Source organism: Parathielavia appendiculata, assembly GCF_033297405.1.
Source record: "Parathielavia appendiculata strain CBS 731.68 unplaced genomic scaffold N657scaffold_1, whole genome shotgun sequence".
Lineage (NCBI taxonomy): Eukaryota > Fungi > Ascomycota > Sordariomycetes > Sordariales > Chaetomiaceae > Parathielavia > Parathielavia appendiculata.
The window spans coordinates 3,253,607-3,264,464 of record NW_026944220.1 but is presented as its reverse complement, the minus strand read 5'-3'; the positions used below and the strand labels follow the sequence as shown (position 1 = coordinate 3,264,464).

Genomic DNA, 10,858 nt, shown 5'->3' with positions numbered 1-10,858 from the left:
AGTACCAGGCCCTGACGCTGGGTCCAAGGAGCCCGCGCCGAATGGGGGAACCAAGAGTCCAGGGTCCTCAAGTGGCTCTACCACGCCGAAAGCAAAAGAAACCAACGGAACAGGAAGCGGACAGGATCCACCAAAGGCCAAGGCGAATGAAACGAGCAAGCCCGGCACACGCACCACGAAACCAGTACCGACACCCCTCCCAGCGCCCTCGGCGAACAAATCAACATCAAAGCCGGAAAACTCCCCGGCAGCCCACAAGGGACTGAGGACGCCTGCCATGACATCAACTCACTATCCGGTTGTCAAGACAACGCCAGAAAAGAAGGCTCAGCCGCCTGAGAAACCAGTGACCCCTCGAGCGACCGCCACTCCGAAGCCTGCGGGCCCATCTTCTGTCAACAAGCCGCCTTCTCTTCAGCCGTCCCCGTCGACCGGCTTCGTGAAGCCAAGGGTCAAGTCTCCGACCCGCCCCGTCAAGCTTCCTCCCGGCCTCACCACGCACACCGCGTCGTCGGGCTCCAAGATCAACGCTCCGCGACAATCCCTGTCTCGCGCGAGTGGCGCCACCCTCCCTGCCGACTCTCATGGACGCCCGGCTAGCAGAGCGAGCGCCTCGACGGCGGGGAGCGCGGCCCATAAGCCAGCTTCAACGAAAGGTCTCAAGCGGCAGAGCTCGACGGTCAACCGACCCCGGCCAAGCTTGGGTCTGCCCCCGAAACAACCCGCGAAAGACCACCCGCCGACGAAAAAGGAGAAGGAGATTGACCAAGGGTTCCTCGCGCGCATGATGCGCCCGACGGCAGCATCCGCTTCCAAGACGACCGAAAAGGTGCAGACCACTCCGCCGTGGAAGCCGGCGTCGGTGCCCAAGAAGCCAGCGGCAGCAGTGAAGCCGGTCAAGAAGGCAGCGGGGACTCCGTCCTTGGCGCGGTCAAAGCCTTTCTCTGCCGATCAAACGGCAGCTGGAGCTGAGCATGCTACGGCGGCCGGTGAAGTGGCTGAGCCAGCCGAGACCGCCGAGGCTGAGGCCAGCTTGCCTAGCGAAGTGAACCCGAAAATTTCGACCGGAAAGGCAGCTCCCGCCGCAGTGCAAGGCGAGACTGCCGATCAGGATGTTACTGCCGCTCAAAAGGCTGGTGATGAAGCCGCGCTCCTTCAAGCTTCTGACGCAGCGGCCGCCGAGGGCTCCAAGGAAAACGCCAAGGCCAAGGTTGAGGGTGTCGCTGAGGAGTCAATTGCCGATGTCGACATCGAGAAGAGGGACGCCGCTGTCGCGGAGCATCACGAGACCGAAGGTGCCGCTGCCGACGCGGGCACGGAAGAGAAGAGTGAAAACGGTGAGGACTCAACGGTTGTCTGAGTGGTTTTTATTCAAGCGGTCTTACTCAACCGCCTGCGGCAGGTTGTGTTTCAGCGATTCTGTATTATTTTTAATTTCGTCTCTGTCTACGCTTCTGTAGGGGGAGCATAGCGTTTGTTGGCAGACACCCTGTTTCATGATACCTGGTGGGAAAAGGAAGTGTCTTTTTGTAAGCGGGCGAGTTGGTGACGGAGCGTGTAAGGTAGAGTAGCTAGCCTCTAGGGCTGGCGTTTGAGCGTTAGAGGAATGCACTCTATTTGCTTACATTCTATTGGACTGTGAAAGATATGGTACATTTGGTCATTGTTTACAGGCGTCCGCTCGTACGTCCAGTGCTGCGAGGCTGGAAAGCTGTCCAAATTCTGGCTTGACGCGCAGATATGCCTCGACCTTCGACATGTTCCGTCCATCTTGCCTGGCTGCATCATACAGAACCTCCATCCTCTCGTCTCCCCCTTCTCTTAGCTCAAAACACCGCACTCATCCCTTTCACAATCCTAGCCGATCGAACTCATGAAACTCGGCAAAGGATCAGCCCGCCAACCTTCTTCGCCAGCGCCTCCCGCACCTCGAGCACGCCGCGGTCCGTACTCAAAAACATGGTCTCCCCCAGGTTCAGCCCCTTGAGCTGCTGCACGCTCAGCCCCCTGGCGACGCGGGAGAGCTCGTCCAACTGCGCCGTGACGAGCCGGCTCGGCTTGGACACGGGCGACACGTTGCGTATCACGGGCTGGTTGTTCCAGTACTTGAGCCCAATCCACAGCCGCCGAGTCGCCACGTTCTCGAACGTGACGGGCTCCGTCTCGGTCGCCAACAACGCCTCGGGCGGCGGCGGGCGCGGGCCGCCTCGTGTGACGGACGCGATGAGCCCCGCGCGGTGCATCGCCAGCGCGAGGCGCAAATTGTATTTTGTGTTGGGAATCGAGGTCAGGCCCAGCCGTGCGCGGGCGGCGTTTTGGAGGTGCACGCAGGCGTTGGTTATCGAGGCGATGCCCATTGTGGTGGCTGTGTGTTGTTTCTTTTCCTACTTATGAGGTGGTTCGGGGATGCAGGGGGCCTCGGGATGCTTATGCGGAAGGGGCTGATTCGGCGACAGAGGTTCGGGTCGCTGTCCCCTCAGGAGGGGTGATTGATGGTCGAGATCGCGGTGGGCGGTTTTGAAGCCTTCTGCTTGAGACGATGGTTAGGTCGCGGTCCTTTGAGTAGTGACAGGGGGTGAAGGAGCTGATGCCCACTTACTTTTGTAGGGTGAAAAATGGTCCTCGGCAGCCGTCAGTTCCCCTACTTCGTCTCTCTGTCGTGTCTTGATCTTCGGCGTCGTAAATTTCGGTGGATCAATTCGGTTCCTTCCGTTCAGCGGCCGAAATTTTGGCAAAGGCCCCGGATAGTTGCAGGGGTCCATAGATCGTCAAAGAGGCTTGTGCTGCCATCACCAAGGCCCAGAGACCACGCCAACCCCACCAGCGTGCGTTCGATTGGCTTGCTGCCATCCCACTTTAAGCGCCCAGCAAGCTCGCTCAATGCCACCACCCCAGAGCTCTCTCGCGCTGAAGTGTCGGCTCAATGGCCGGACCAGGGGCGGCATCATCAAAGGTTTGTGAGACGTGATTCGATGATCAGATGTGCCATCCTTTCAACAAGTGCGCGGGGCACTCCCAAAGCCTGCGATGGCTCAGGCATGGCACAGGGGGCCGGCAGAAAGCTCCTGGTCACACATGTATCTGCTTGTTCCTTGCCATCTCATGGTTTCTTCCTCTTCCCCTTACTAGCGATCTCCTGCCTTTACTGTTATTACGTTGATTCTCCGTCTCGAAGTTGAAGCTGAAGGAGGAGTGTCTTTTTCACCACCACCCGCGGGCTTAATCTAGCAGCGTACTTTTGATATCCTGAGTTCAGACCGACCCCTGGACCACTCCTGAAGCTTCTCGGCTAATCGGAGGTCCAGCACAAACATGGCTGCCAGGCCGGGCGAGGAGAACGTAGCCACGCTGTGAGTATCGCATGCAGCTTCTCAGCCCTGACGCAAGCCTGGGCTTGTCCTAACCACGCCCAAAGTTACGGAGACGTCCATTACTTCTACGGTCCGCCGACGGATAACCCGCCTCATCACCGGTTCGACAAAGGGTCCTACGTCTACCTGTTTGAGGATGCGAACCAGGGGCGCGCTCGTTTGGAGATTGCCAACCATGTCGGGACAGATGATCAGGACGCTTTTGATGGCTGTAAGCGCGCTGCCTTACTCTTCCTCGAACGAAGACATGGGCTGATCAGGCGGCTTGATCTCCGAGTCTCCAGACCTTGACAGGGTCCACCTTCACTACTCGTACAAGCACACATGCCTTGTGACACTGATTGTCGGAGAGGTCGAGGGAAACGACGAGTGGCATCTGCCAACCTACGACCCCCATAACCAGAACAAATACCATTACAAGCTACACTCTCTCGACATCTATTTCTGGACGCCCCAGGACGCCGTGCAGTTCGTCAATGGCATCAGGCGCGTGCTACCTCCGGCCCAATTCGAGGTCCAGGATGAGCCTGGGCCGCCGCCCCGTCACTCGGCCGAGGTGAGCTCAGTAGTGCAGAAGCTCGAACAGGCCGCCATCTCCGACTCCGGTTCCCTCCAGAACACGCCCGCTGGTCTGCAGTCCAATGCCGTCGGAGGCCCGACGTTTCCGGGTCCTCCAATGTCTGCAGTCTCCGGCACGGCGGATGGCACCCCACCCCCGCCTCCCCAGTCAATCGTCCCCATGGCTTACAACCCGGCCGCGCCACCTGCTCCCGAGCAAGTACGGCATCGCGAGAAGACACCGCCCCCTGATGATGGCATCGCGAACCCTCTGCACCAGACGCTGGCCTACGACGCGGCGACACCCTTCTCACCAGGCCTCGCCCCAAGCGGTCTTGGCCCGCTCAGCCCCGGTATCCCGCCGCCGAACATTCAACACCCGCCCGGCGCACCGACCTTTCCAGGCCCGCCTCAACACAGCGTCACCTCACCAGGGTTTGCGGCCCAGGGGTTTGGCTCCCTCGGCGGGCAAGCCGCTAGCCTGTCCCAGCAACCGCCTGTGCACCCAGGCATCTCCCGCGCCGCGACTATGCCAGTCCATGGCATCGCTAGTCCACTGGCAAGCCCAGGGTTGGCGAGCCCTTATGGAGTCGGGACATTCCCCGGCCACGCGCAGTATGCGCCTGGCATCACCCAGACGCCAACACCGCCAGCTGCCGGGGCCGGCGTGCCCCCTTCTGCGGTGCCGGGGCAGGTGCAGAGCCAGTATGCGGTGCACCAGCAGTTTTACGTACCCGAGAGCCAGTACAAACCGAAGCAGGAGACGAAGGGGAAGTTGGAGGAGGGAGCTGGGAAGTTGGAGAGGGGCGTTACAGGGTTGTTGAAAAGGGTTGAAAAGAAGTTCGGCTGAGGGAGTCATGCGGTGGCCCAGTTGTTGGAGACAATGGTTATCAGGAACGGGACGCTCAAACAATTGATACCTAGGTTCTCTTGTGGCGAATCCAGGTATGCAAAACGGAATACAGTCCAATAACAGGACTTTGCAGTCTCATCTCTATCAATAATCCTCCTTTTGCCTGCGAATGCCCTATGACTCCAAAAATGCAATGCACCTCCAGCCCCTCATCTCCCCAATAGTTCCTCTGCCACTTGCTGCAACGTCCGGAACCATGCTTTCCTCGTCGGCCTGTAATGCGCCCAAGACCTTGATGGCTTTCCGTTGGCGACCAGTGGCCAGCAGACCGCCCAGCTCATCCGCAAAATCACCTCTTTCCCTTACCATGCAAGCGCCTCCCTCCCCCTCGCAGCCGGCTGCCCTCCCCTCTCCTTCCTCGCCCTTTCCTCTCGTTCCCGCTCGTCTTCCTCGTCCTCCCCACTCTTCACATCTCTGATCTCGTCCTTCAACACCTCCCAATCCACCCCATACCGCGCCGCCTCCGCCCGCACAATCCCTCCCCATTTCCTCAGCAGCGGATGCGCCTCGGCCACGTCCGAAAACACCACCCCGTCCTCGCCCAACCCCCCGCCGCTGCCCCCAACATCATACCGCCAGTTCCCATCCGCCGCCCAAAACGCCCCGTCAAACACCCCTTGCACACTCAACTCGCGCCGCGCCTCATTCAGCAACCCCTCGATCCGCCTCGCCTCGTCCCGCCCGGTCCACTGTGGTGGACTCCCCTCATAGTACCCAGTCTCAGTCCCGGTCGATGGTGGAAGTTCCTCTGAGGAGGAGGGGGAGGATGAGGAGGAGGAGGAAGAGGAAAGAGACAGCGCATGCAGCCCGACGGCTGCCGCTAGCCCCTCCAGCACGCCGAGCAGCTGGCCGGCGCGCGCGCCGATGGTGGCGCCCAGGCCGTAGCCCTCGTCGAAACCCTGCTGCGCGGTGCGAGCCTTGGCGAGCGTGATGCCGTCGCGGTAGCCCGCCGTCGTGTGCGCCTGAGAGAGGCGCGGGATGTCGCTTACTTCTTGCGGCGGGGTGTAGTATTGTTGGTGATGACCATGAGGGTGAGGGTGGGGGTGAGAGTAGGTGGTGGGTTGGTCGTCCGAGGCCCAGATGTCGTCTAGATTGTTGCTGTCGCTTTCGGTTGGTTGATCATGGGATATGTCTTGGTCACGGTGAGGGTCGGATGCGGCGGGATTGTGCGAGGTCATGGTGTGGAAGATGTCGGGGTCCCGGTCTTGAGAGGCGGCGTTGCGGAGGAGCATAATTTGGTTGGTTATAGTCTTAGGTGGTGGGAAATAGCTGGGTTTAAGTCTTGGTTCAGGTGTTGGTGGTGAGTTGCTCAAAGTGTTGGTTGGTTGTTCTGGGATGTGAAACCGAGCAAACAGTGAAAACCTGAATAAAAGTGAGAGAGAGCAGCAACCCTAACCCTGATTGTTAACTCATCGTCCGATTTTGACAAAGGGTCATTTTGTAGGCGGGCGAAAGAACTGGCGGCTGACTGTTATGTCTTAATTTGAACATCGCCCATCCAAGAACCATCTTAAACATGCGACCTGTGATGCTTTGCGGTAACTGCTTCATGGGTCTTAGGTTGGGTATTGTAAATGTACCTGACCCCAGGTACTGACGAACTTTGAATCCATTTTTACAGTGACCTAAAAGCTTGAACTTCGGCTTTATCCCCAGCAATCTGACCTTCAAAGTTCAAATGCTTGCCTCCAAATCAACTCGTCACGCAAAATGCAGTGGAGTCACCAACGTTGCGATCTCTTGTCAATTCACTGTATAACACACTTTCCAGGTAGCCCGCAAGGACCTCCCTTGGCCTCCTTCTGCTTTGCTGCCGGAGTGCCATTGCCATGTTGCGCCTCCTGCGCCTTCGCCGGCTCCCTGACGTCAGACGCTGCGGTCGTCACCACCTCTCTTTCTACTCCCTCTTCCAACCGCCCATTAGCGATAAGGCCACTCTCTCTCCCGCTCTCCTCAATTCAACTAACTGGTCACGCACCGAAAGCTTTGGCGACCGTCTTGTAGAATTCCTCTCCCTGAATGGTCGCCAGTTGCTTCTCCTTCTCGCTCGGCTGCCTGCTGCCATCGCCGCCAGCAAATGTGCCCGCGCCCCACGCGCTGCCACCGCGCGCCTCAGAGAGATCCGTCAAGATACCGAACGCCGGGGCATACCCGAGGGGCACATAGATGATGCCGTGGTGGGCGAAGGTCGACATGGCGGCAATCGCTGTCGACTCCTGGCCACCGCCCATGCTGGCGGTCGAGATGAAGAGGCCGGCGTACTTGCCGTAGAAGCCGCCCGTCGACCACTGCTTGCCCGTCTTGTCCCAAAAGGCCTTGAACTGCGCAGGGAAGTTTCCGTACCGCGTCGGGATGCCGAACAGGAAGGCATCGTATTTCTCCAGCACGCTAGGATCCTCGAGGACGGGGATGTCGGTCGGCTTGGCGGGAGCATGCATCTTTTCCAACACCTCCTGCGAGAGCGTCTCCGGGACTCTGTGTGACGCTGTCAGTCTCATGTCACACACCCTGTCTGTTGCTGGAGTCTGTGCAAACAAACGTACTGGTAGAGGTCGGCAGTACCGCCAGCCTTCTCAATACCCGCCTTCTCGGCCTCGGCAAGCTGCCGAATGTGGCCGTACATCGAGTACTGTTGCAACGTGTCAACCATTGTCCGGCCAACGGCTAGTTCCACAAACCATCGGGGCGTGAAAGGATCACCGGCATCGGGGGACAGAACTTACAAAGACGATGGCGATCTTAGGAGCCATGGTGTGCGATACCCAGTTGGGTTGGTTGGTTTGGGGATGGGTAGAAGGTATTGTTGAATTGTCCTGCTTGCGAGATTGATGGTGAGACAAATCTCACACGGACTCAGACACCTCGACCTTTATACACGGGTGCCTGGGTCTGAGACTGCCCGCTAGGTCCAAGAGATGCCGACCTGGACCTGGCAAATCTCGAAGGCTCCATGGGACCTTCCGTTGCACGCAGCCCGGGCCTGCATTCGTCATGATCGGATAATCCACTCAAACACAATGAGCCTGGCAGCTCGGTACCCGGACAAAGAGGGGAAACCCAGCGTCAAGAGGGGCTATGATCGGCTTTCTGCTTTCCTTTGTTGTAACACACGCCTGCCATTAAGGTACAAGGTGCCTTAACTTTTAGCCCTGAGTACATGCGTGGGGAAGAGAGGTCCTTGCCGGCTTTCAAGGTTGCATGGCAACAATGTAACAGCCGAACCACGACCCTGAGAATGGCAGACAAGGTTCGGGCGGTTCCGATCTGGCCGATGGACAACAAATGCCTCCGCCCTCGCGCGCATACCCCACCGCTACTTTGCTCCAGTTTACCAAATTGCTGAGTAAGGGCTTACAGCAGCCGTAGCAATCGCCTCACAGCAAAACCTTGATGGCGCGACGCTTCGCTCCTTAGTCACACTGACAAATCTACACTGAGTCGCTCGGCAGTCCGTTCAGAACTTCAGTCGGCATGGCTGACACAGAGCCGCTTCCGAGTCCGCACTTCCACTCAGCTTGCTCAGGTTGCCAGCCTCGCCGGCTTCACGGCTACAGTACATAAAGCACTTCTTGTTGTCCCTCGGGAGTACCAGGAGCATCGGGATGCGGCCCAAGCGCAACTCGCGCTTGGTCGCTGTGTGGTGCATTGTTTGAGTGGAGACCCCCTCTCAGCGGCCGGAGGCACGCTATGAAGGGCCAGATCTCAACACCACGAAACACATACCCCCGCTGCCAGAGCACGACAGCAACATCAACTTGGCACGGCTGCCTGGAGGCTAGCGATAACACGGACTTGGCCGTCTCCGCAGGCGCTGGAGCAGACTCCGCACGCAGCGGTGCGAGAAAGCAACTGACCACACCTGGCATGTTCAAGCGTGCTGGTTGGTTTCGGAAACACAGACCTGCCTGAAACACAGACATGCCAGGGGGGGATTCGAAAATGATCATGTCATCATATATCACAACCTGGCTCTATATTTCTTAGTCAAAACTCTGCAAAGTTCTCAACACCAAACGATGACCAACATGGCGGGCGACGGTATCGTCCCACATATCAAGCCTTGAGGTTACCACTCCGTGCATACAACAGGATTCTCGACGCCGAATAGAACACGGTCGCCACCAGAAGTCCAAACGCCGCATATAGCATAGTCCCCAACCATTGGGGACTCTCTTCGGTGCCCAGAATTGCCCCGGCGATCGGGGTCCCCACGAGGATCGCTATGCCCGAGATCACAAAGGCCAACCCCATCCTAGCTCCCATGCGCCCCATGTCGGGAGAGAGCCCGACAAGCACGCTCGGTGTAAGGGAAACCACGCCGCCGGAGAAGGCTCCAAAGAGCAGCGCATACACCACGGCGCCCCCCAGGTCGTGAATCCCCAGCCAGCCAAAGATCAGGATCGCGCTGCAAAACGCGCACGCGATTATGATGTTCATCGACCCCCAGCGGTCGGCGAGCGCGTTGGGAACGATGCGCCCAAAGATGGACCCGACGTTGAGCAACGTGACCAGGTACGGCGCGAAGCTGTCACTCGTGACATGGTGCGACGTGGCGAAGAGCGTGATATAAAAGAACGGAACGTACAGGACGAGGAATGCGAACAGCCCGCCGGCGACGAACAGCAGGTATGGCACGTCCCTCACCACGGTCCGGTCCACCAGCACCCTCTTGCTCGTGGGCGGCACCCGCGTGCGCATGAAGGCGATCGGGACCGCCGACACGCCCAGCAGGATGAAGGCGATGGCCCGGGTAGCCCAGCCGAACCCAGCGCGGGGCAGCACCCGGCTGAAGAGGATCGGGAACACGGTCCCTGCCACGGGCGACCCGACGCTCGACAGGCCCAGCGCCAGCGCCCGGTGCCGCGAGAAGTATTGCCCCAGGATGGCCGCCGACGGCAAGAAGGTCAGGCCCATGCCCACTCCCTGGCTGATGCCCTGCGCCAACATGACCTGCCAGTACTCGGTACACAGCGACGTCATGAACTGGCCAAACACGATCAGGAACAGGCCCACGAACAGCAGGTGCCGGAAGTAGCCCATGTCGTAGAGCGGCCCGGCGACGACGCCGACGAGGAAGAGCAGTGACGCCTGCGTCGAGCCGATCCACGAGATGTCGGACGACGAGTGGTCGCGGAGGAGGTCGGTTTCGTAGTACGCTTGGAACACGCCAAAGGTGTTGATAACGCCCCACGTGTTGACCAGGATGGCGGCCGACCCGACCACTTGCAACCAGGCTGTCAGGCCGCCGTCGGGGATTGGATCTGGACCGGAGGTTGGGGGTTGTTGTGGTGTTGCTGTGGCTGGTTCCGGGGTCTTGCCGCCGTCGTCCATCTGGAGGGAGGCCGGCTGCCCTTTTTCTGTCCGGTCCGACTCGGACGCTGTATTTTCCGGGTCTCTGTCCATCGTTGCTGAGAGAGCGCCGGCTTCTCGTCCTAAACTGATGCCGGGCCGCTCGGGGTGTGGTGCTGTTTTGGCTTCGAAGGGATGTCAGGTAAAGGGTTGATGCCGACGATGTTCGTGTTAACACTGTCCTCGGACCTAACTCGAATTGTTTCTGATATCGAGGAGGACTCCCTGTGTTGAAGACTCATAGCACATCTGTTGTCTGGTTTGACTTTTCCCGTCGGGAACATGATACCCATTTTATCCTCGCCTCCCCTTGACTCACCGCGAGGTAAGAAACAACATTTATCATCCTCAACCGGTGGTTCGGGAATAACCAGGGTATGGGTTCTGGCCCCTCATGATGCAACTCCGAAGTCCTCCCCGCCCTCGTTTTTGCGGCTCGCATTCCCCCAACCGGTTTAGCATGCTTCAGTTTGTTGGAGCTCTTTGGTAATCGGCAGTCCATACTGATCGCTTTCTGAACGGATCCGAGAAGCCAGTTAGTACGGCATGGGTTTCTGTTCGTCTGTCCATTGGTTAATTGTTGAGGTTGTTGGGGTTGGTTTGTCAGGCAGATGACAGAAGGGTGTATTACGGAGTACTGGTAGTGTTTGATTAAAATCCTTGTCAG

The 10,858-nt window shown here is 58.7% G+C and overlaps 5 protein-coding genes across 5 annotated transcripts; 1 reads left to right on the top strand and 4 right to left on the bottom strand.

The window, feature by feature from the left end:
• Positions 1–1,592: 1,592 nt before the first annotated feature.
• On the bottom strand, positions 1,593–2,836 carry N657DRAFT_59107 (ribosomal protein S8-like protein). The gene is made up of 2 exons (XM_062789898.1): positions 2,600–2,836; positions 1,593–2,527 (listed from the first exon to the last, which is right to left on the bottom strand). Exon 2 carries the CDS (start codon positions 2,355–2,357, stop codon positions 1,872–1,874), a length of 486 nt encoding a protein of 161 aa, XP_062652956.1. The 5' UTR covers positions 2,358–2,527; positions 2,600–2,836; the 3' UTR covers positions 1,593–1,871.
• A 358-nt stretch (positions 2,837–3,194) lies between these two features.
• N657DRAFT_639753 (uncharacterized protein) lies at positions 3,195–4,990 on the top strand. Its single transcript, XM_062791830.1, has 3 exons — positions 3,195–3,350; positions 3,416–3,582; positions 3,656–4,990. The coding sequence occupies exons 1-3, from the start codon at positions 3,313–3,315 to the stop codon at positions 4,777–4,779; spliced, it is 1,329 nt and encodes a 442-aa protein (XP_062652955.1). The 5' UTR covers positions 3,195–3,312; the 3' UTR covers positions 4,780–4,990.
• Positions 4,831–6,038, bottom strand: N657DRAFT_639752 (uncharacterized protein). The gene has a single exon (XM_062791829.1). It carries the CDS (start codon positions 6,018–6,020, stop codon positions 5,145–5,147), a length of 876 nt encoding a protein of 291 aa, XP_062652954.1. The 5' UTR covers positions 6,021–6,038; the 3' UTR covers positions 4,831–5,144.
• Positions 6,039–6,439: 401 nt separating this feature from the next.
• On the bottom strand, positions 6,440–8,090 carry N657DRAFT_639751 (benzoquinone reductase). Its single transcript, XM_062791828.1, has 3 exons — positions 7,566–8,090; positions 7,386–7,471; positions 6,440–7,317 (listed from the first exon to the last, which is right to left on the bottom strand). Exons 1-3 carry the CDS (start codon positions 7,590–7,592, stop codon positions 6,813–6,815), a joined length of 618 nt encoding a protein of 205 aa, XP_062652953.1. The 5' UTR covers positions 7,593–8,090; the 3' UTR covers positions 6,440–6,812.
• Positions 8,091–8,895: 805 nt separating this feature from the next.
• N657DRAFT_561901 (MFS general substrate transporter) lies at positions 8,896–10,173 on the bottom strand (the record flags this gene model as incomplete). The annotated part of the gene is made up of 1 exon (XM_062788091.1): positions 8,896–10,173. The coding sequence occupies one exon, from the start codon at positions 10,171–10,173 to the stop codon at positions 8,896–8,898; it is 1,278 nt and encodes a 425-aa protein (XP_062652952.1).
• Positions 10,174–10,858: the final 685 nt, after the last annotated feature.

Coding starts and splice junctions, on each gene's coding strand:
- N657DRAFT_59107 (XM_062789898.1), bottom strand. CDS start 2,357: ATGGGCATCGCCTCGATAACCAACGCCTGCGTGCACCTCCAAAACGCC.
- N657DRAFT_639753 (XM_062791830.1), top strand. CDS start 3,313: ATGGCTGCCAGGCCGGGCGAGGAGAACGTAGCCACGCT. Junction 3,351..3,415: donor GAGGAGAACGTAGCCACGCT/GTGAGTATCGCA, acceptor CCACGCCCAAAG/TTACGGAGACGTCCATTACT. Junction 3,583..3,655: donor TCAGGACGCTTTTGATGGCT/GTAAGCGCGCTG, acceptor CCGAGTCTCCAG/ACCTTGACAGGGTCCACCTT.
- N657DRAFT_639752 (XM_062791829.1), bottom strand. CDS start 6,020: ATGACCTCGCACAATCCCGCCGCATCCGACCCTCACCGTGACCAAGAC.
- N657DRAFT_639751 (XM_062791828.1), bottom strand. CDS start 7,592: ATGGCTCCTAAGATCGCCATCGTCTTT. Junction 7,472..7,565: donor CTAAGATCGCCATCGTCTTT/GTAAGTTCTGTC, acceptor ACGTTGCAACAG/TACTCGATGTACGGCCACAT. Junction 7,318..7,385: donor GGTACTGCCGACCTCTACCA/GTACGTTTGTTT, acceptor AGCGTCACACAG/AGTCCCGGAGACGCTCTCGC.